The 21,789-nt window shown below is 34.7% G+C and overlaps 1 protein-coding gene across 1 annotated transcript in view; it reads left to right on the forward strand.

Moving 5' to 3' along the window:
- Nucleotides 1–1,384, forward strand: part of LOC111371835 (probable L-type lectin-domain containing receptor kinase II.1) — an 8,411-nt gene extending 7,027 nt beyond the window's left edge. The window contains exons 2-4 of the mRNA XM_022994006.1: nucleotides 631–750; nucleotides 822–1,068; nucleotides 1,257–1,384. Of these exons, the coding sequence (XP_022849774.1) occupies nucleotides 631–750; nucleotides 822–1,068; nucleotides 1,257–1,384 (495 nt within the window). The remainder of the gene's footprint in view (nucleotides 1–630; nucleotides 751–821; nucleotides 1,069–1,256) is intronic.
- The last annotated feature ends 20,405 nt before the right edge of the window (nucleotides 1,385–21,789 follow it).

Raw genomic sequence — 21,789 nt, forward strand, 5'->3', positions numbered from 1 at the left:
CAATCGACTCCCAAGATACAACGGCTACACTTGTGTTTGTAGCACTCCAAAACACAAGTACAACGAACCAAATGTAGGCTTATGTACTCCACAGATGAAATGAAAGAAAATCAAAATAAATGAAATGATTTTGATTTTGGATAGAAGAGAGGATGAGAGACGTTTTTGCATATCAAACTGTGAGGAATAGGACACCCAAAGGGTCCTATTTATAGACCATGAAGGGGTGTGGACGAAATGGTTGACGCCAAACCATGCACCCTTTCCAAACAGTGCACCCTTATGAAAAGGTGTCTATTCACTAATGATTGAGGCCTTTTTCGTAATTTCTCATTCATCCGATATTGGTTTTCGAAATGCCAAATATACCCTTCAATACATGCAGAGAAATCAAAATTCTCTTTCGGGGGCGTTGCCCCCGACCCCCCAAGAGGGGCGCTGTCCCCTCGACCCTCGCGACCTGATCGGGCAGGTCGATCCCCGTTTGTGCGCCCCGAAGCGACGAAGTGGCAAACAATTTTGCCTAAACGGATTGAGTCGAGCTTTTGAGTATTTGGCCGAATTCGATACGAACTTTAATCGATTTTCAATTCTCAATTTATTTAACCAATATCCAACAAATATCACTAGAATTTGGTTCTTTCTGACAAGAACTGGGGGAAAGGGGCTAATCTGATGGCTAATATTTATATACAGTTGCAACAGCTTTTAGTTGAACCAAACAGGTGGCAGATTGTGCTCTCTGCACTGGTGTCTACTGGGGGAACTTGAATTGATAGTAACATATAAAAGGATGCCAAAACTCATATATTTTGTTTTAGATTAAGATACAAATCAATACTACAACCACATTCCAAAATCAAGTTGACCCAAGGAAACAGAAAAGAGAGGTTTACAATGAGGTACTCACTGGTTTAAGAATATCAACTTCTACAAAGCTTGCATCATGCCAGCAAAAGCATAAGCTGTTGAAAAAGCTAATTCAAATGCTCGGTGCATTAGAAATCCTCCAAAGATCCGACCATGAATGTTCCTTTGCTGTGGCTGACAAATTAAAGAGTTCTCAAGGTGTGTATCTCTGAGGAGAATGCTGGCATGTCACAGAAGATCCGTTCCTCCGCAGTAATGCTTCAAAGCTATTCACCTCTCCATTCTCAATCTCCTTTCTATCTTCTTTCATCTTCCTTTTCCTCCGTAAATTTCTTGCTTCTGATGCTTCTTAAAGAATTTTTTTCCTGTTCTGTTTCTGGACACAGTCGATTCTTTCCTTGTTTTGTTGTCGCGAGCCACAAAAATGAAGTTGGCCATCAGAACAACTGATTCTGAACCGTCAGTTATCTCTGCGGAGGAAACTCTTTCTTTGTTAATGCGTGAACGAAAATAACGTCAAGCAGTCTTAAGTTTCACAGCATGCCAAATAGCTTATGATTAACTTATAATGGAAGTTGAAGACTAAAGAAATTCTGAACGAGACAGATCAGTTAGCCAAATAACATATGGAGAGATCGACGATTGCCGGATGAAATACCAGGAAAATACGAAGCCAGTAATGGTAAAAAAAGTTGCTATTATCAGTTTTCAACCTTTTGAGATCTTGATAAATTCTGAATTGCAGAGAGCCATACCGGTGTTTAGAAATTAAAGAAATGCACCGGAAAATATAGTTGGACGAAGAGTGTCCATGACATGGATTTAAATGGAAAAGCATGCAATTGGTAAGTCATCAAGCAAACAACATAATAACAATATTCACAAAAACTTCACATAAAATTAAAATGTAAGTACGGAGGACTAATCATGAAAAATCTGTGAGTTGAGCTTTAAGTGCAGTTTATTCTCGTGAAAAAAGATAATTAGTTCTGAAGAAAATACCAGTTGGTGGCTGAGTGACTTCTAGTTGAATTTCAATAGAAGATCGGCCAACCCAAATAACAGCACCATCTTCAGATCAATTCCAACGCTGATGGGCTTCTTCAGAACCATTTTGTCAACAGAAGCAGTTACCAGATAGAGTAGTCTAGTTGTGCTATCAACATCGGAACAATACTAATGCATGAGAAACGGAATATTACAGAAAAAGCTAGATAATAACGTTTTGAATAATATCTCAACTCCTGTAACTCTAAGACAACTAATATCTTTTGTAGTCCTTGCACGTCGGAACAATTTTATTTGAATGCATCAGGACTAACAAAACTAAATATTACACATTTTTTCTATTATTTATCTGATATAAAATTGCTTGTCAAACACAATATGAAACTGATATATTTTGGTCAAGCAAAGCCACCACTTAGAATTATCTCATATACAGGATGCTGTAGTCCAAACTTGAATAAATAAATGAGTGCCCAAGATAGAGTGGTTCAACACAATATGAGAGCATGCAATCTTTGAAATCAAGTTTCAATGCTATCCATTTGATGCCTTTGGTGAAAATTGAAACCGGTCTGCACGTGAACAGGTTTATTGAAGACTGATGGAATTGGTTTAAAAAAATAAAAAATTTGGTTAAGTATAATTTGGAAAAAGTGACTCGGTGTCAACTTTAATCAAATATTCAAACTTGATCCAATGGTTAGATTACAAATATAAACAGACCAACTTATTCTACTCGTCGAGTAGATCGTCGTAATATATTTGAAAAACAAATACCAATTCCGTATGAATGAAAAATTGTGGTCCAAAGTTGGCTGGAAATCCAACAAACCTCGCTCGCTAGGCCATCGCTCAAGCGACGGTCCAGTGAAGAGCGAGCGACGGATTCTCTGTTATTGACGCTCGAGCAAGGGTCCGGCGAGAAGCTAGCAACGGCTAGAGTTGTTTCTGTTCGAAAGGTTGCATGAGTTGGCTTGCATCAATTCATCCACCACCTTTCATACTCTATAAATAAGACACTTGGAATGTCCTTTTCCTTACACCAATGATATGCAATCGTAAGCATTTTTCTCTCTTCTTTCTCAACCAAAATTTGCATAATTGTTGCATAAAATTCTGGTTTTCTTTCATTTGCATTAAGTAGTGCAATACCATATTCTGGTTCGTTGTTTCTTGTGCCTGAAGTGCTGCTTACACAAAAAGATAGTCGTTGTATCTTAAGAATTGATTGCTTTAATCTGTAGGCACCGTTTCGGGGTAAATTCGACTTAAGGATAAAGTGTCCAACACTTGCCTCAACTTTGCATCAATTTTGGCGTTATTGTTGCTGCAATTTTATGACATTCTCTGTGTTGTTTGGTGAAATATTTTGGTCCATTTTTCCGTTGTTACTCTGCCGAAATTTCTACAAAACTTGTTCAAGTTTTTCCGAGCATTACTTACCACTCCGTTCCATCAATTTTCCAACAAAGACTAAATTTAAATATATAATATGTAGCTCAACAACAGTTTTAACCTTTTAGACGAGTCAACATCAGCAACAAGAAGAAATCCATAATGTTGGAGATGTAAATCAAAAGGACAAATCTTGAGCACACTCGGAGATTGAATACAAAAACAAAAAATAATGTCAAAGATTAAGAACCAAATGTAGTATTCAAAATTCATCTAAAAAAATTGTAACTTGACTGAAATAGTTCCAGCAAGAGCATCAAGATCAAAATATATTTAATTATTAATAAATACAATTCTTAATTAGAATTATTATAAGATATTTATTTTTTCAAGCAACTTCATGACCTCTTTCCAAGGATCACTATTATACTCTCAGTATATAATCAGAGGAAAAATTATACAGTGTCGGTTTTTGATACCCAATAAATATTGGGTTTTGATGTTAACGTGGGAATGTATATTTTATAGGTCTCGGCCAATGAATGAAATAATCATCAACAACCAAGTCCAAAGGTTCTACTCAGCCCATTTATATTACCTCTTGAATAACTTTGAATCTTGATCCATTTAGCTTTATTATTGGTCCAGTTAAAACCCTAATCTAGCCTATATACGGTCCCCTTTTCTTGCCCTAGTCGTGTGTGATTTGTGTGTTCTAGAGGTGAAAATGTGGCTGCTATAGAGAGGGAGAAAATTAGCTACTTTGTGTCCCAAAAACCAGTGGTTAGCTCCTTGATTTTGATCTCCTCCTTGTGCCTTTTTCCCTTGCCTTTGTGGTTACAAATCAACATACGGAACAGTCATCATACTTTTAGATGGAGTTTTTGTCAGCAATTCACTTTGTGGGGATGCATCAAGCAGGGGATCAAGAAGTCTCTCAACGTTTTTGACATTGTTTCCCATAGGGCATTTTGTCACGGGTGAATAATACCAGGCCACAAACAAAGGGTTTTTCTTATTGAATCATTTCCCTTTGGAGAACCCTCAAATGGGGAACTGAAATTGGAAAAAATAGGAATTAGGCTGGAAGGTGTTACAAGAATATAGAATAATATAAATTTTTGCCAGTGGAGAATATGTGTCAAAGTAATTAAGGCATTCCCGTTATTTGTAACTTTTTATTACTTATCTGGTCTTATAACTTTCCATTTGCTTTTATTTTCCTTTTGAACTCCATTTGTAGCCTAGTGATTTATTTCCTGAAGAAAGATCCACTAGCTCCCATATATGATTTTGTAAAATGAAACTTATTTCACTTTTGATGACATCTTTCCATTGATGTCTTCTTAAGGAGATCACAACTTCTTGATAACTTTGATATTCACTTTCTAACATTTAGGTCAGAAAATCGGGATCATAAGATTTTTCTATCATTTCTATTTTGCTACATCTTGGTTCAAACTCAATTTCCTTTTCTAATTCTTGGTCCTAACTATTTTCAAACATAGTCTCATGTGTTCGTTTAGAAGAGATTGCTTCATTTTCGGATCTGTATGGAAAATATATGTTTAAAGAATGAAACATTTCTCGATTTCATTATCGTGTTTTTGAGTATGTCTGGAATTTTATATTTATGCACAATAAATCGATAAACATTACTATTATGCGTATAGTCAATAAAGATGTAGTCTACAGTTTTTGGGTCCATCTTTACCTTCTTTGGTATTGGAACAACCACTTTAGTAAGAAACCTCATACTCGTAAGTATTTATAAGAAGACTTTATTCCTTTGGTCATAAGCGTCTATACCGTAAAATCGATTTTCGACAGAATAAAAAGACATAAACGAGGCACTCTACCAACTGAGGTATAACCCTTAGTGCTCGTGATACATATTTTATAATTCATAAGAGGTCTTTTTTATTTTCTTTTGGGACACCTTATTTAAAAGGTAATTTGTTGATAACATAGTTTCCCTCCATATGTTTTGAAGTAACACATAACTTACTAACATTGCATTCATCATTTCTTTTAAAGTATATTTTTTCATTCAGCAATACCATTTTGTTGCAGTGAATAAGGTACAATGATTTCATGTATGATTTCGTATTGTATACAAATTCAGCAAATTGTACTTCATAGCCACCACCTTAATCACTTCTCAATACCCTAATTTTCTTATTAAGTTGATTTCAATTTCATTTTTATAGAGATTAAATTTCTCAATGGCCCCATCTTTACTTTTAAACAAATGCATGTAATAGTATTTTGTGCTATTTTTGACAAAAGTAATAAGTACTTGTTACCACCTCTTGCTTGTACAAATTTTAAATCACATGTCGCTGTAAATTAAATCAAGTGGTTCTGTATTTCATTTAATTGATTTAAATGATGACATCATCAATTTTGTCTTAACACAAGTTTCACATTTATATTTGGAATCAATATGGAACGCGTGTATACAATTCAAGTTAATTAGTTTACGTAAAATATCATAGTTAACATGTCCTAATCCACCATGTCATAAATTGGAAGACAAGTAAGCAAAAGAGTTTACTTTATTCATTTTTGGTTTAACAACAATTACATTTAACTTAAACGTACCATCGAAAACATAACATTTTTCGACGAACATTCCAATTTTTGAAAAAATAACTTTGTGAGACTCAAATACAATTCGAAAACCGTGTTTATTCATAAGCAACTTAAACACTAGGTTCTTGCAAATTTTCGACACATGCAACACATTATTAAGAGTCGGCTCTTTTCTCGAAGTCATCTTCAGAACAACCTTTCCTTGACCCTTGATTTTAGAAGTTGTTGAATTTCTCGTGAACACTTCTCTCCATTCTTAATTGCTTCAAAAGTAGAAAACATTTCTTTATCAAAGCATACATGTTTCATGGCTTCGGTGTCAATCCACTACTATTTTGGGTTTGAACCCACCATATTCATTTCAGAAATAACGGCTGCGAGATTTATCTCCTACACATCACGTGCAGACAGTCAACCACATTTGTTTCTTTCTTCATCTTAGGCAATCTGCACTCCGAAAACTTATGACCCATTTTTCTTGAAACTTCCTTTTAGAATTTTCATCTTTCGGTCTTGGCTTGGTCCCTTGCCACCTGATAGCTCAGGCTTATTTTTGTAGGTTATATAACTTTGACTATACTTCACAATATTGACTTTAGTAACACTAGGATTGATCTTCTACATTTCTAAACTTTTCCTATATTTTTTAATTTCGAAATTTAACAATTAGTTCTTCAACATTCATTTCCTTTCTCTTATGCTTAAGATTATTTTTGAAATCTTTCCATGTCGAATGTAGCTTTTCAATAATTACAGCCACTCGAAAAGTTTCACTCAAGATCATCCCCTCAAATGAATATCATGAAAAATCACTTGAAGTTTTTGCATTTGACTAATTAAAGTTTTTGAGTCTACCATTCTATACTTTAAGAATTTGTCAACAATGAACTTTTTAGCTTCGACATCTTTAGTTTTATATTTTCGATCCAAAGGCTCCTACAAGTCCTTTGCATTTCTCATCGTACTATACACGTTGTATAGGGAATCTATTAGGCTATTCAGGATATAGTTTCGACACAGAAAATCTAAATGATTCCAAACATCAAGTGCACTAATTGCTTGAATATCTCTCTCACCCTTATTAAGTTTTGAAGCAGTCCTAATGATGAGTGCTCTACACTCATGATATTTATGCCACCTAATTTTTTATTTTTCTACTCTTGAGAGTGTTTTAGAGTTTTTTAATGTGTGTTTTGATGTTGTGATGTAGGTTGATGAAATTGAAAGAAATAAACAAAAGTTGGCGAAATTAGAGAAAATGGCCAAATTGTAAGAGATCCAAAGTTCGGGGACTAAAGTGCAAATATTGAAAAGTTGTGTTGAACCTCGCAATGAAGATTCGAGAGTGTTAGGAGTCAATTGGATGAAAAAAGATGTCAAAGGGATCAAATTTAGTCAAAATATGATCACAAATCAATTTCCAACTGAAAAGTTATGCCTCGGAGTTTCAGCATCATATTGAGACCCATTTTTATCATAGAAAACTATCAAGTTGATGAATGATGCCTGAAGCAAAGTTGTAGCCTTTGATTTATATTTCGAATGCATCTTGAATCACCTCAATTGGGCATCGGATGTAAAAGTTATGCTAAAAATGCTTAAGGATGTGCAGTCTGTCATTTCGACCGAACCGAGCGCCGCAGCGCCCATATGACTGAAAATTAACAGAATAGGCGGCGTCGAAGCGCCCATATTTGGTGCCGTGGCGCTGGATATGTGGGAGAATGCGTTTTTATGTTTTTGGACTCTTATATTGGCCCGATTCAAACCTATTTCGTCCAAGACCCCTAACATACTGTAAGTACCATTCAAAAACCCTATTTTCAGAAGAAATGAAAGGGACCAAACACAAGGATGGAAGGGGGCAAGATTGAAGAATTCAAACACATAATTTGAAGCAGGCAAAAATTGAAGACATTAAAAGGAATGAGAAACAACATCAAGGAAGAAGATTGAAGATCTACCCAAAAGACTAGTTTTTTCTATCCTTTTCTTTATGTTGTTTATTATAATTTGTATGATTTTCATTTATTATACCATGAATTAAACAATTTATCTAGAGGTTTGATGTGGCCGAATCAAGATTACGGTTTGATGATTTTATAATTATTTCTTTGATTTTCCCGCATATATTTAATTGTATCATGATTTTAATGTTTTCAATTGCCTGATCAACAATTGGATGATTTGATGCTGTTCAATTTCGGCGCTCGAAAGAGTGAGAATTTAGGCGTGATCATAAGAGTGATACAACATAGAATTTATAGGTTTTGAGAGAAAGTATAAATCTGTGAAGTTTGCTCCATAAAAAAAATACCTTTATTAAATTCTTGATTTTCAATTTTGAACAGAGATGTTAGAATTGGGATTTAGGATTAATTTCTAATCGGTGCTCGAGAGAGGGGGTTAGAAATACATTAAGATTCTTGACTTACCACGCGTTTTATATAACGTGATTTAACCACAAGTTTACGGTGTCAAGTTTTGTAATATAGTGAAGAATTTAAAAGTATCGAACCCACAGTGATTGATATTCAAATTCCACTGAGTATTATAATTGTTTCGATTTTCACTTTATTTAGACAAATCCAATTTTTAAATGATGTTTTTATGCTAATCTAATTTAAATGGAATAAAGAATGCAAGTAAAGCGAGACAATTTCTAAAAATCAAATCAAACTATGGATAACTAGGGATTGATTTCACCATATTATCAACATTCTCAACCTCTATAGCCATTTTCATCGAATTTTTCCCAATTTATATGCAAGAACCCTAATTTAATTATATTCCCTCTCTCGAGTGCCAATAGAACCTATCTTTATATTTTAACCCCAATAACTCTATTCTGAATTAAATACATAAAGATTATTAAAGCTCTTGGTTCTTGTTTATACCCCTCAAAGATTTGTACTTTCTCTCGAAACCTATAAATCTAGGTTATGTTGTTCCAGATCATGTCTAAATTTCCCTCTCTCGAGCATTAAATTTAAGGCATCGATTCATTCAATTAGTGATCAGGCAATTGAAAGCATTAAGCACAAAACAACACAAATAAATCATGGAAAATTGAAAGAAATAACTATATTAGAATCAAATCATGTCTCAAATAAGTTACATCAACCCTAGATCTATGAATTTAGTTCATACTTGAATCTATCGACATGTCAAAATACAAGATAAAGAACATGAGAAATAGTAAACAAGGGTTTAGAAAAACTAATTGAAGCCGTTTGTTCTTCCCCAGTTGTTTGTCAATCTTGATGCAATTCAATTTTCTTTTCCTTGCCTCTTGAATGGATCTTCACTTTTGTACCCTTTTTTGCCCAGAGAAAATACTAGAAGAACGGCTCCCCCTTAGGTTTTTTCTTGGTATTTATGTTATCTTCGAATTTTGGGTGGTTAGGGAATATCTTGGGCCGAGAAATATCCAAAAAATTGGGCTTTTTGGGGCGATGCAATTGTGTGCTGGCGTCGTGGCACCAGACTTGGGCGCCACGGCGCCAGCTATTCTGCTGCTTCTTTTCACACTGGGCGCTATGGTGCCCAACTTTTCACTAAATTTCTCCTTTTTTTTGGACGTTGTAGTGCCCAATTTAGACGCCGTGGCACCTAACAAGCTGCTACTTGCTTGAATCGTTCATCTTCTAAGCTTCTTTTCCATTACAATCTTCTTTTCTTATCTCTAATTTATGCCCCCATTTTATGATCACCATTTAGATTCATCACAAGCTCCCAATTATGGTGTTTTCTCGAATGTTGATTGAGTTGCAAGACAACATGAACACACACATCAAAACGTTCAAAAGTGCTCAAGAACAAGCTAAAACCCGTTATTTAGAGGCGTATGTTTAATGAGTGAATTACATTTATCAAACTCCCCTAAACTTAGCTCTTTGCTTGTCCTCAAGCAAACACAACCAATAAACAATAATTACCAAGCACAAACACAAATGCTGCCAAAGAATTAAAGTGCATAATTTAGTTGGACAACATGTTTTTACTGCTCAACATTGAAATGTGAGATCGAGTTTATGAACTATTTCAAAGCTATTTTGTAAAAAGTAGCTCCTTACCCACCCATTACAGATCACGTGCGTGTGTGTGTGAAGAATTGAATATAATACCAGACATTCGTATGTTGATTCAACTCCCGTCCTCAGAAGTCAATTATCTCCTTTCTACGCTCATGGGATTCACACACCCCCAACTTATTTTCTCTTCTCTTCCCAAGGTGTAACCTAAAGTTGATTTTCAATACTAATTTCTTACACCTCTAAAGTTTGGTTGGAATTTACTAATTGTAGTTCGACATATCGGTAAGTGTGGATTCTCCTATTTTTGACTGCTTCAACCTTCAAGAATCAACCAAGTTACTAACCCTTTGCCAAAAGCCTACTCCTCTAAAACAGGTGTTCGAGGCTTAATCAAGCTTAAAAATGATTTTTTTTAACTACTCTTTGTGCGATCGTCCCTCCCTTAAACTTTCTAGATGACCCCTGTAGCGAACTTTAGGCCGATAACTCTCAAACCAGATGACTTTAGGGCATCAGGTTTTAAACCCTTACAGGCTTAATCACTCGAGTCATAAAGGCTACAAAGAGACGCTTCACAATGAGCTTTTTAAGGTTGTCTTCATTGGGATTTTTGTTATTAGTGCAATGCCCCTTATTAAACACATATTCTCGAAAATTGGCCCTTAATTAAAAGTGTTTACTCAATTTTCTTCCCATTGGTCTCAGACAGTCCACACAGAATTTGGCACACACGGAATCCACACCCACGTCCATGCTTTCCTACAACAGTTTGCCTATCCAAACTATCCTAAGGTAGGAAGGGATGTGAATACTGTTATACAAGTGGCTATTTGGATTCAATTTCTAGGGTCATTACTTTAGCCTAAATCTAGTTATGAATCAACTCACTCTTGTTCGCCGCTATATTCAATTCACGTGCATAAATGTCACAATAATCTGCAAGGTAAGTAACACTTTAATTCAAGCAACTAACTCATCCATAATCCACAATGGATCCACATTCCAAATAGATTCATCATTGCTAACAATGTTATCCAACTCACACAAGCATGTAAAATAAAATAATGCAAATTTTTTTTCCACACAAAGCAAATTAACACGCACAACATACTTGAAACACTAATGCAACACAACAAAAGCAATAAAGAAAATGCTCGACACAATTAACAACTAAGTGAAAGTAAGACCCCCCAAACTTAAACAACACGTTGCCCTAGACCCCCCAAACTTAAACAAAACATTGCCCTCAATGTAAAATTGAAAGAAAGGGAAGAGAAATACCTCGAGGAAGACATCAATTGTCTTCATCGCCATCAGGTGGAGCAGGAGGGTGTGAATGAGGTGGAAACGATGGCGGTGGAGGGAAGGTGAGCTCGGGGTGTGCAGATGACATGACCACCATGCAAGCGTTTTGATACTGAAACTGGTCAAAGATGGTGGATTGTAGATGATTCATTTTTACTTGCATGCCATCCTGCCATCGGGTCATGCGCAAATCCATAGCTTCAAGATGCTGAAAGATGTCCCCTGTAGCATCAGAAGGTTGTGGAGGCGGTGGTGTAGATGGGGATGGATGAGATGAGTGAGAAGAGCCGGCACCTCCCAATGTCCTACACACCTATCACAGAGTGCATCTTGAATCACCTCAATTGGACATCGGATGCAAAAGTTATGCTAAAAACACTGAAGGATGTGCAGTTTGCCATTTCGATCGAACCAAGCACCGCAGCGCCCATATGACTGAAAATTAACAAAATAGGTGGCATCGAAGCGGCCATATTTGGCGTCGAATATGCGGGAGAACACGTTTTTATGTTTTTGGACTCTTGTATTGGTCCAATTCAACTCTATTTCGTCCAAGACCCCTAACATACTATAAGTATCATTCAAAAATCCTATTTTTCAGGTGGAATGAAAGGGACCAAACACAAGGATGGAAGGGGGCAAGATTGAAGAATTCAACCACCTAATTTGAAGGAGGCAAAAATTGAAGATATCAAAAGGAAGGAGGAACAACATCAAGGAAGAAAATTGAAGATCTACCCAAAAGACTAGTTTTTTCTATCATTCTCCTTATGTTGTTTATTATAATTTGTATGATTTTCATATATTATACCATGAATTAAACAATTTATCTAGGGGTTTGACGTAGCCTAATCAAGATTATGGTTTGATGATTTTATAATTATTTTTTTATTTTCCCGCATATATTTAATTGTATCATGATTTTAATGCGTTCAAATGCCTGATCAACAATTGGATGATTTGATGCTAGTCAATTCCGACGCTCGAGAGAGTGAGAATTTAGGTGTGATCATAAGAGTGATACAACATATAATTTATAGGTTTCGAGAGAAAGTATAAATATGTGAAACTTACTCCATAAAAGAATTGAACCTTTATTAAATTCTTAATTTTCAATTTTGAACAGAGATGTTAGAATTGGGATCTATGGTTAATTTCTAATCGGTGCTCAAGAGAGGGGGTTAGAAATACATTAGGATTCTTGCTTTTAAATATGAAAAAATTAATTGGAATAATTTGAATTCGTTGAATCATAATTGAAAGTTAGGTGAAATCAATTCCTAGGCCTTCTCATTTGATAATTTGTATTCCCCAAATTTGTCAAATTCAATCACGTTAGCTTAGTTTAAATCGTTCATTCATAAAACATCAATTCAATCACACATTCATCTAAATAAAGTAGAAATTGTATAATTATAGTACTCAGTGAAAATTAAATACAATCCATGTGGGTTCGACACTCTTACTTCAATACTATATTACAAAACTTAACGTCGTACATTTGCGGTTAAACCACGTTGCATCAAACGCATGGCAAGTTTTTGGCGCCGTTGTCGAGGATTGTTAATTTGATTTTTAGTAATATTATTACCAAGTAATTTCTATTTTAATTTAGATTTTTTTTCTTTTAAAATTATTTTGCGAAGCCTATTTTAGGTTTATGCGAAGATCGAGAAGCGTTGGACTACTACCTGTTGATCCTGAACCAGAACGAACCTTCAGATTTCTAAGGGGCATTCAAAGACACAACTGTGAAATAATGGTCGAACAAGATCTACCAATAGTGAATCGAAACAATCAGAATGGTTAACAACGGGCTATAAGGGACTACATCAGACCATTTGTCAATAAAAATTACTCTGGTATTGCACGCCCAGCTATTGTTGCTAACAACTTTGAACTGAAGCTGGGATTTATATACATGGTGCAGCAGAATCAATTTGGAAGAGCTCCAACAGAAGACCCAAATGCTCATTTGGGGTCCTTCCTGGAGATCTGTGATACAGTGAAAATGAATGGCGTTACTGAAGATGCAATCCGACTCCGTCTATTTTCCTTTTCCCTAAGAGACAAAGCCAAGGCATGGTTCCAATCATTGCCGTATGGATCCATCACAATTTAGGAGGGGTTAGCGCAGAAATTTCTTACAAAATTCTTTCCACCTTCGAAGGCAGTGCAATTACGGAGTGAAATTGGGCAATTTCGACAGTCAGACTTTGAACCATTCTATGAGACATGGGAGAGATATAAAGATCTATTTAGAAGACGTCTTCAGCATGGTTACCTGGATTGGTTGCACATACAAACCTTCTACAATGGTTTAAATGGTCAGACACGGAGAGTGGTAGATTCTGCAACAGGGGGTGCATTATTATCCAAAACTCCAAATGAGGCTTATGCATTATTGGATGAGATATCTACTAATAGCTATCAATGGCTGAGTGAGTGTTCGAGTACAAAGAAAGTTGTTCGCCTTTATGAAGTGGATCCTATTGCCGTCCTTGCAGCTCAAATGTCATCTCTCACTAATCAAATAACTGCATTAACTTCACATGGATCACAAAAGAAATCAAAATCTATTATGGCTACATCCATTGCATACCAGAAAGTTGAAAGGGAGAATGAACAACTTCAGTATGTGAACGATCGAAATTTCAATCAAAGGGAAAACTACTCAGGAAACAACTAATATCAGGGGTTCAATAATCAAGCGTTTGAGCGAAAGCCATCACTGGAAGATATTTTAGGAACCTTCATTTTGGAGACCAGATCGAGGTTCAACAAAGATGAGGCAAGACTTGACAATATTAAGACACATATGACCAACTTGGGGGCTACAGTGAAGAATTTAGATGTACGGATTGGTCAGATAGCAACTGCAATACAGTCTCAACAAAAAGGACAATTTCCCAGTGACATAGAGGTTAACCCACTGGAACACTGCAATGCTATCACCCTAAGGAGTGGTAAAGCAGTTGAAGAATGCAAGCTTAGAGAGGTTGGGGTACCTACATCGGATCCCATACTTGTAAGGAAAAAGCAAACTGAAGGGCAGAAAACTGAGGGAGAGGTAACAAAGAAGATTTATAAGCCTTACTCAATTTTATTTTCAGACAACCCACCTATCTTGAAGCCCCCATTACCATTCTCGCAGAGGTATTTGAATAAAGAGTTTGATAAAAAATTCACAAAGTTTCTGGAGGTCTTCAAGAAAATCCACATCAACATTCCCTTTGCAGAAGCCTTAGCCCAAATGCCTAACTATGCCAAGTTCTTAAAGGAAGTGATGTCAAAGAAGAGAAAGTTGGAGGAATTTGAGACTGTTAAGCTGACAGAAGAGTGTAGTGTCATACTTCAGAAGAAGCTCCCTCACAAATTGAAAGATCCAGGCAGCTTCAACATCCTGTGCAATATTGGTGGTATCGCATTTGATAGGGCACTATGTGACCTTGGAGCTGGCATAAACTTGATGCCCTTATCAACGTTCAAAAAGCTGGATCTTGGATAAGTGAATATTACAACCCTTACCTTGCAACTGGTGGATAGATCGATCACATATCCCAAAGGCATTATTGAAGATGTGTTGATGAAGGTTGATAAGTTCATCTTTCCAGTGGACTTTGTAGTATTGGACATAGAGGAGGATGAGAAAGTACCGTTAATTCTTGGCCGACCTTTCCTGACTATTGGAAGAGCATTGATTGATGTTCAAGAAGGAAGGTTGACACTATAAGTTAATGAAGAGCAAGTAACTTTCAACATCCATCAAGAAAAAAAAGCCCCAGAAAAAGGAAAAGTTGACACTTGCAAAATGATCCAATCAACTGAAGTAATTGCAAGAAACAGAGAAAAAGGAGAATTATTTTATGATCCTTTGGTACAATACATGGAAATTAGTTACTCGACAAGGAATGCATTACTGATGGTAATGACTCAGGAATGAAGAAATCAGTGAATTTCATCTTAACTCAAGAAGCTGACCCACCTGACAAAAAAAAGAGCTATGTAGATAGGTTTTTGAAACCACCAAACATTGCCAAACCAAAAGAGGTCTTGAAGGCTATACCGGGGTCAAAACAACCTAAGTTTGTTCGCCATCTTGCAATGAAGGAGAATACAAAGCCGAAGATAAAGTTCAGAAATAAGAGAAATATGCCACCTGAGGATCCACCGTAGTTTTTGCGATTGAGTCAAGCTAGTGACTATAAAGAAGCGCTTCTTGGGAGGCAACCCAAGTGTTCTTACCTTTTCACTTATTTTTTTTTTATTTCTTTTAAATTATAGGAGAGTTTATTTCATTTCAAAATTTTTTTAATTTAGGAATTCATCAGCCCTACCTTGTCTCCTTTAGGTCTTTGAGCAGTCAAGTTGGTTATTAGATGTTCGAGATAAGTAACACTTGTTCCATGAATTTAATATCTACATTTTGAATTTTCAGAAACTTAACGTCATGGAACAATTAAACCAATTGACGAAGAGTAATTGGATAAATATCAAGTTTGGGGGAGAAATTAGAAGAAGTATCAATCAAATCTAGCATCATAGCATTAGACCATCATTGGCAATTCAGACAATTCAATGAAGTTTTCCTCATTTTCTTTTAATTTAACATTGGGGACAATGTTTAGTTTAAATTTGGGGGTGTATCATAAATTTTCTAATTGCCTACATATTTTTTTATTATTTTGTGTATTTTGTGTGATTTGTGTGCATTTTTTTTTATTTTCTTATTAGTGTGCACTGTTAAAAAAAAATGTGTTTTGCATGCTAGTGTGAGTTAGATAGCCTTGCCGATATTGATTTGTATAATTGAGAACATGTGTTGATTTATGAATTGTGAATAAGTTATGTGCTTGAGTTAGATTTTTGCTTATTCGTATGAAACAAAATTTATTTTTGCACGTGAGTTGATTGTAGCGTTGTACATGAGTGGGTTGATTCACGTTTATTTGTTAGATTAGAGATCTTAGATGCTAAACCCAAACAACCATAAAACATAATTATACCTTTAAACCAAATATATGATGTTTGGATGATTGCACTGTTATAGGAAAGCTTGGAGATAAATGTGGATTTCATGTGTGCTAACTTTTGTGTGGATTATCTAAGATTAATAGGATAAAAATTGGGTGAAAACCTTAAGTTAGAGGTCTATTTTTGGGAATATGTGTTTAATAAGGGGCATTGCACTAATCATTGTCAAAAAAAAAAAAATTGATCCCAATGAGGACAACTTTAATAATCTCATTGTGAATTGTTTCTTCGTAGCCTTTATGACTCGAGTGATTAAGTATGTAAGTGTTTAAAACCTAATGTCCTAAAATCATCTGATTTGGGAGTGATCGATCTAAAACTCGCTACAGGGGTCATTTAGAAAGTTTAGGGGAGAAACGTCCGCACAAATGGTGATTAAAGGATTAAATATATATCTGAAAAAAAAAGAATGAAAAAAATGGAAATCAAATGCCTTGATTATGCCCCGAACACTTGTTTTAGAAGATTAGACATTTGATAAGGGGTCGGTAACTTAGTTGATTCCTAGAGGTTGAGCAGTCAAAAATAAGGAAAATCCTCATTTATTGATATGTTGAACTACAATTAGTAAAATCTAACCAAACTTGAGGGGTGTAAGAAACTAGTATTGAAAATCCACCTTAGATTACACCATTGGGAAAAGAAAAGAAAACAAGTTTAAGGGTGTGTGAATCCCACAAGCGAAATAAGGAAATATTTAAGGTCAAGAATTGAATCAACTTATTATTGTATAACGTTGCACTTAACTCTTCGCGCACACACCCGTTTTGCATTGAATATGTAAGAATTCAGCTTGTGCATTATAACTTTGAAGTGATTCATGACATCAATACTACGTTTTTTTAATTCTGAACTATAAAAGCAAGATATCAAGCAAAAAAAAAAAATTGTTCTTACTTGATTCTGTAGGTTTTAATTGAGTTTGTGTGTTTGTCTGTTATTCTCTTTAGTTTGTGTTTGCTTGAGGACAAGCAAAATATTAAGTTTGGGGGTATTTGATGAGTGCTCTACACTCATGATATTTATGTCATCTAATTTGTTATTTTGCTACTCTTGAGAGTGTTTTAGAGTTTTTTAATGTGTGTTTTGATGTTGTGATGTAGGTTGATAAAATTGAAAGAAATAAGCAAAAATTGGCGAAATTGGAGAAAATAGCCAAATTGTAAGAGATCCAAAGTTCGAGGACTAAAGTGAACATATTGAAAAGTTGTGTTGAACCTCGCAATGAAGATCCGAGAGTGCTAGAAGTCAATTGGATGAAAAAAAGATGTCAAAGGGATCAAATTTAGTCAAAATATGATCACAAATCAATTTCTAACCGAAAAGTTATGCCTCGGAGTTTCAGCCTCATATTGAGACCCATTTTTATCATAGCAAACGATTGAGTTGATGAATGATGCCTGAAGCAAAGTTGTAGCCCTTTGATTTAGCTTTCCAATGCATTTTGAATCATCTCAATTCGACATTGGATGCGAAAGTTATGCTAAAAAACTGAAGGATGTGCAGTCTGCTATATCGATCGAACCGAGCTCCGCAGCGACCATATGACTGAAAATTAACAGAATAGGCGGGGCTGAAGCGCCCATATTTGGCGCCGAGGTGCCGGATATGCAGGAGAACGCGTTTTTATGTTTTTGGACTCTTGTATTGGCCTAATTCAACCCTATTTCGTCCAAGACCCCTAACATACTATAAGTACCATTCAAGAACCCTATTTTTAGAAGGAATAAAATGGACCAAACACAAGGATGGAAGGGGGCAAGATTGAAGAATTCAACCACATAATTTGAAGGAACAATATCAAGGAAGAAGATTGAAAATCTACCTAAAAGACTAGTTTTTTCTATCATTTTCCTTATGTTGTTTATTATAATTTGTATGATTTTCATTTATTATACCATGAATTAAACAATTTATCTAGGGATTTGATGTAGCCGAATCAAGATTATGGTTTGATGATTTTATAATTATTTCTTTGATTTTCCCGCATATATTTAATTGTATCATGATTTTAATGCTTTCAATTGCCTGATCAACAATTGGATGATTTGATGCTAGTCAATTTCAGCACTCGAGTGACTGGGGATTTAGGCGTGATCATAAGAGTGATACAACATAGAATTTATAGGTTTCGAGAGAAAGTATAAATATATGAAGCTTACTCCATAAAAGAATCGGACCTTTATTAAATTCTTGATTTTCAATTTTGAACAGAGATGTTAGAATTGGGATCTAGGGTTAATTTCTCATCGGTGCTCGAGAGAGGGGTTTAGAAATACATTAGGATTCTTGCTTTTAAATATGAGAAAATTAATCGGAATAATTTAAATTCGTTGAATCATAATTGAAAATTAGGTGAAATCAATTCTTGGGCCTTCTCATTTGATAATTTGTATTCCCCAAATTTGTCATATCCAATCACGTTAGCTTAGTTTAAATAGTTCATTCATAAAACATGAATTCAATCATACATTCATTTAAATAAAGTAGAAATTGCATAATTATAGTACTTAGTGAAAATTAAATACAATTCATGTGGATTCGACACTCTTACTTCAATACTATATTACAAAACTTGACATCGTACACTTGTGGTTAAACTATGTTGCATCAAATGCGTGGCACCTAGTCAAGAATTTTGTAAGATTCAAGGTGATCAGGTAAAATGATATTTTTCTACTGCCAACTCTTGAAATTGAAGCCATTGAATTTGACACGCCCTACTCCAGTAACTTTAGTGGACCCAGAATGTGATGTGTGCCGATGATAGATACCAACTAAAGCTCGAACCCACCTTCAAGGCTACTACAATTACAATATGCAGCTTTTTTAAAAATTATTTTTAACAAAATTCCAACATTATCTCTTTTGTAAATAGGACTAACTGGCCTGTAATTCAAAATGCACAAGTCCCAAATATAACACAACGCAATAAGGATCGATCGAAATCTCAATTTTTACCAAGATAATAATATGAAATGTACATATAAATATAAAATATATAGTGAGCCCCATAACTATCTACAAATGATCCAGAATCACATCTAAACATGAACATACGTCCCAAAACACTACTACGTGCTTTATAAAGTGAGTCATACTAGTAAAAACTGTGGTGTGGTTCTGTTTTAAAATCAAGGCTCAACTCCAAAAGATGTCAGAATATTCAACTGCTGCCTAATAAGAAAACGTGGGAAAATATATTAATAGATAGCTCAATGAGTGGAGAAGTTCAAAAATAATTATACTTTTTATTTATACATTTTTATCGAAAATCGAGTTCATATAATTTAATAATTCATAAGATAACATCATAGAATCATAGCCAAGAAGTGAGACATCCTCACAACGCTGTAAACTATCATCTCAAGGTCAAGATATAAATATCAGCGGATAACTATACTATAATTTCATCACATCAAATATACTGAAAAAATCACCTACCCTATGACTGAAATCTATAATCCGCCCCTCAAGTTAAGAACTTTCACCACGGGCCTTTGGCCCCTTTCGTGAACGAAAGTCGATTTCAATACCTCTGTTAATCAATTCTAGAACACAGTCAATGCCCCTCTGTAAATTATATGTACACGGTCAAGACTAATGTCAGGTCAAGACCCATTTGTGTAGGATAGAACACGATCAAGACCCATATAAACAGTATATAATCACAAGTACTTTTCTGATCGATCTCAATATCACATGTTACATTTCAATTCAGAAGTAATCCATGTATAACCTTAATGATTTCACATATATCATAATGACAGAACCTTTCATAATAATCATATAATTGTACAAGAGATCCACATAATTGCACATAATGTAATAGTATAATTAATATATTAATTTTTAAAAATATATAAAATTTTCCACTCACAGATTTATGTATGCAAAATCAATTCTGTTGGTAAACTATCCTGATATCCATATTGCCGCTTAAAATGTGATAAAAATTTTAAATTAACTATTTTTAGAAATTTTTATAATTAAATAGGCGATACCAAAATTTAATCTTTTCACGTTTAAGCGATTTCTACCTTTCCTTCAGTTATTTAAGCTAATTTTTTTCTTCATTTAACTTAATTGCACAACTTGTTAAACTTAATTCAGTAGTTCTCTTTCAATAAAATTGAATTTAAATTAACAACCTAATAACTATAAAATTAAACATGACTTTTCAATAAATAAGTTTTTACTTATCTTCGAATTTGAAGAATTCATGCCTAATTGTAGACGAGCTTATTTTCTAATACGTTGGCGAGATTTCCTTTTTTTTTTTTCTTCTTTCCCTTTTCATCTTTCTTTCTTTCTTCTTTATCTTTTTCCTTTGCCGTGTTTCTCTTCTGTGTGTTAGTGTGTGTTTTGGTTTGGAAAATGGATTCATAATGAAATGGGTTTGATAAGTTTTGGTAAGTATATATCCATTCCACCGCCTAGTAATTAATACTTATTTTATTTTTCAAATCTCTAATTTTGTTGACCAAATATTTGGTTGACTCTTCGAATTAGTTAAAGTATGATAGAATTTCTCCGATTTTTCTCATAATTAATCGGAATAGTAACGATATAGTCATTTATTGGAGCCACAGTTTGACTCACAGCATGATTTGGCTTGAGCCACAATAGTACTGGGCCCTTAAGCCACAATAGAGCCCACAACTTGATTTTCAGTAACCACGAGAGTCACATTCATGTTGGTTGATTCAGTTACAATTTTTGAAAAATTAAATGAATATCAATTTTGAATAGCAATATATGAATTTGTTTGTTCTTACTTTCGAATCTATTTTAAGTTTGTTACAAGAATATAAAATACTATAACTTTCTATTTATCACAGCAAGAATATAAACAAACAGAGAATGAAACTGTAGAAATATAAAAAAAGCTAAAAATACTATAAATCTGCAAATCGAGGCCTATGTGTACACAGTTTTCTTAAAACAGATTTGTCCTTCATTGTAAGTGCTTGAGATTTAGTTTGGAAATTTGTATCTCGGTATACAACAAAAGAATCGATACAATCTATGCACTTCAATTTCTACTCCGATAAATGAATTTGTGTTAGAACACACCACCAAGACTCACACGAAAATGAAATTAATTTTCTAAGAACTGGAATTGGAAATTCTGTAGAAGAGCATGTTATTTTTTTGGTAGTAAATATTGGAAAACAAGCTCTGTTATAAACTTGACCTCCATGAATGGTGAGTAAATCAGTCTATTAACTCAATATTATAATGGCAATAATCATTGGAGTTTCAACACTTTCAGAAGTTAAAAAGTCAGTTAAAGAAAGCAAAAATTCGCAAAAAAAGTTAGTTGGGGAAAGAAAAAAGTAGCAAAATGTGGACACTCCTAAAGTACCAATTTTTGCTTAGTTCAGTCCTACATTCGATACACAGGTCGCACTTGCACACAAATTATGTACAATTTTGATCCTTGACTAGCACCCCTTGCACGCGCACGTGGAGATAGTCTTCATGCTACACATGATTACACCCTTCAAAAGTGTAACCATATATATATATATATATATATATA

Source organism: Olea europaea, chromosome 22, assembly GCF_002742605.1.
Source record: "Olea europaea var. sylvestris chromosome 22, O_europaea_v1, whole genome shotgun sequence".
Taxonomy (NCBI): Eukaryota; Viridiplantae; Streptophyta; class Magnoliopsida; order Lamiales; family Oleaceae; genus Olea; species Olea europaea.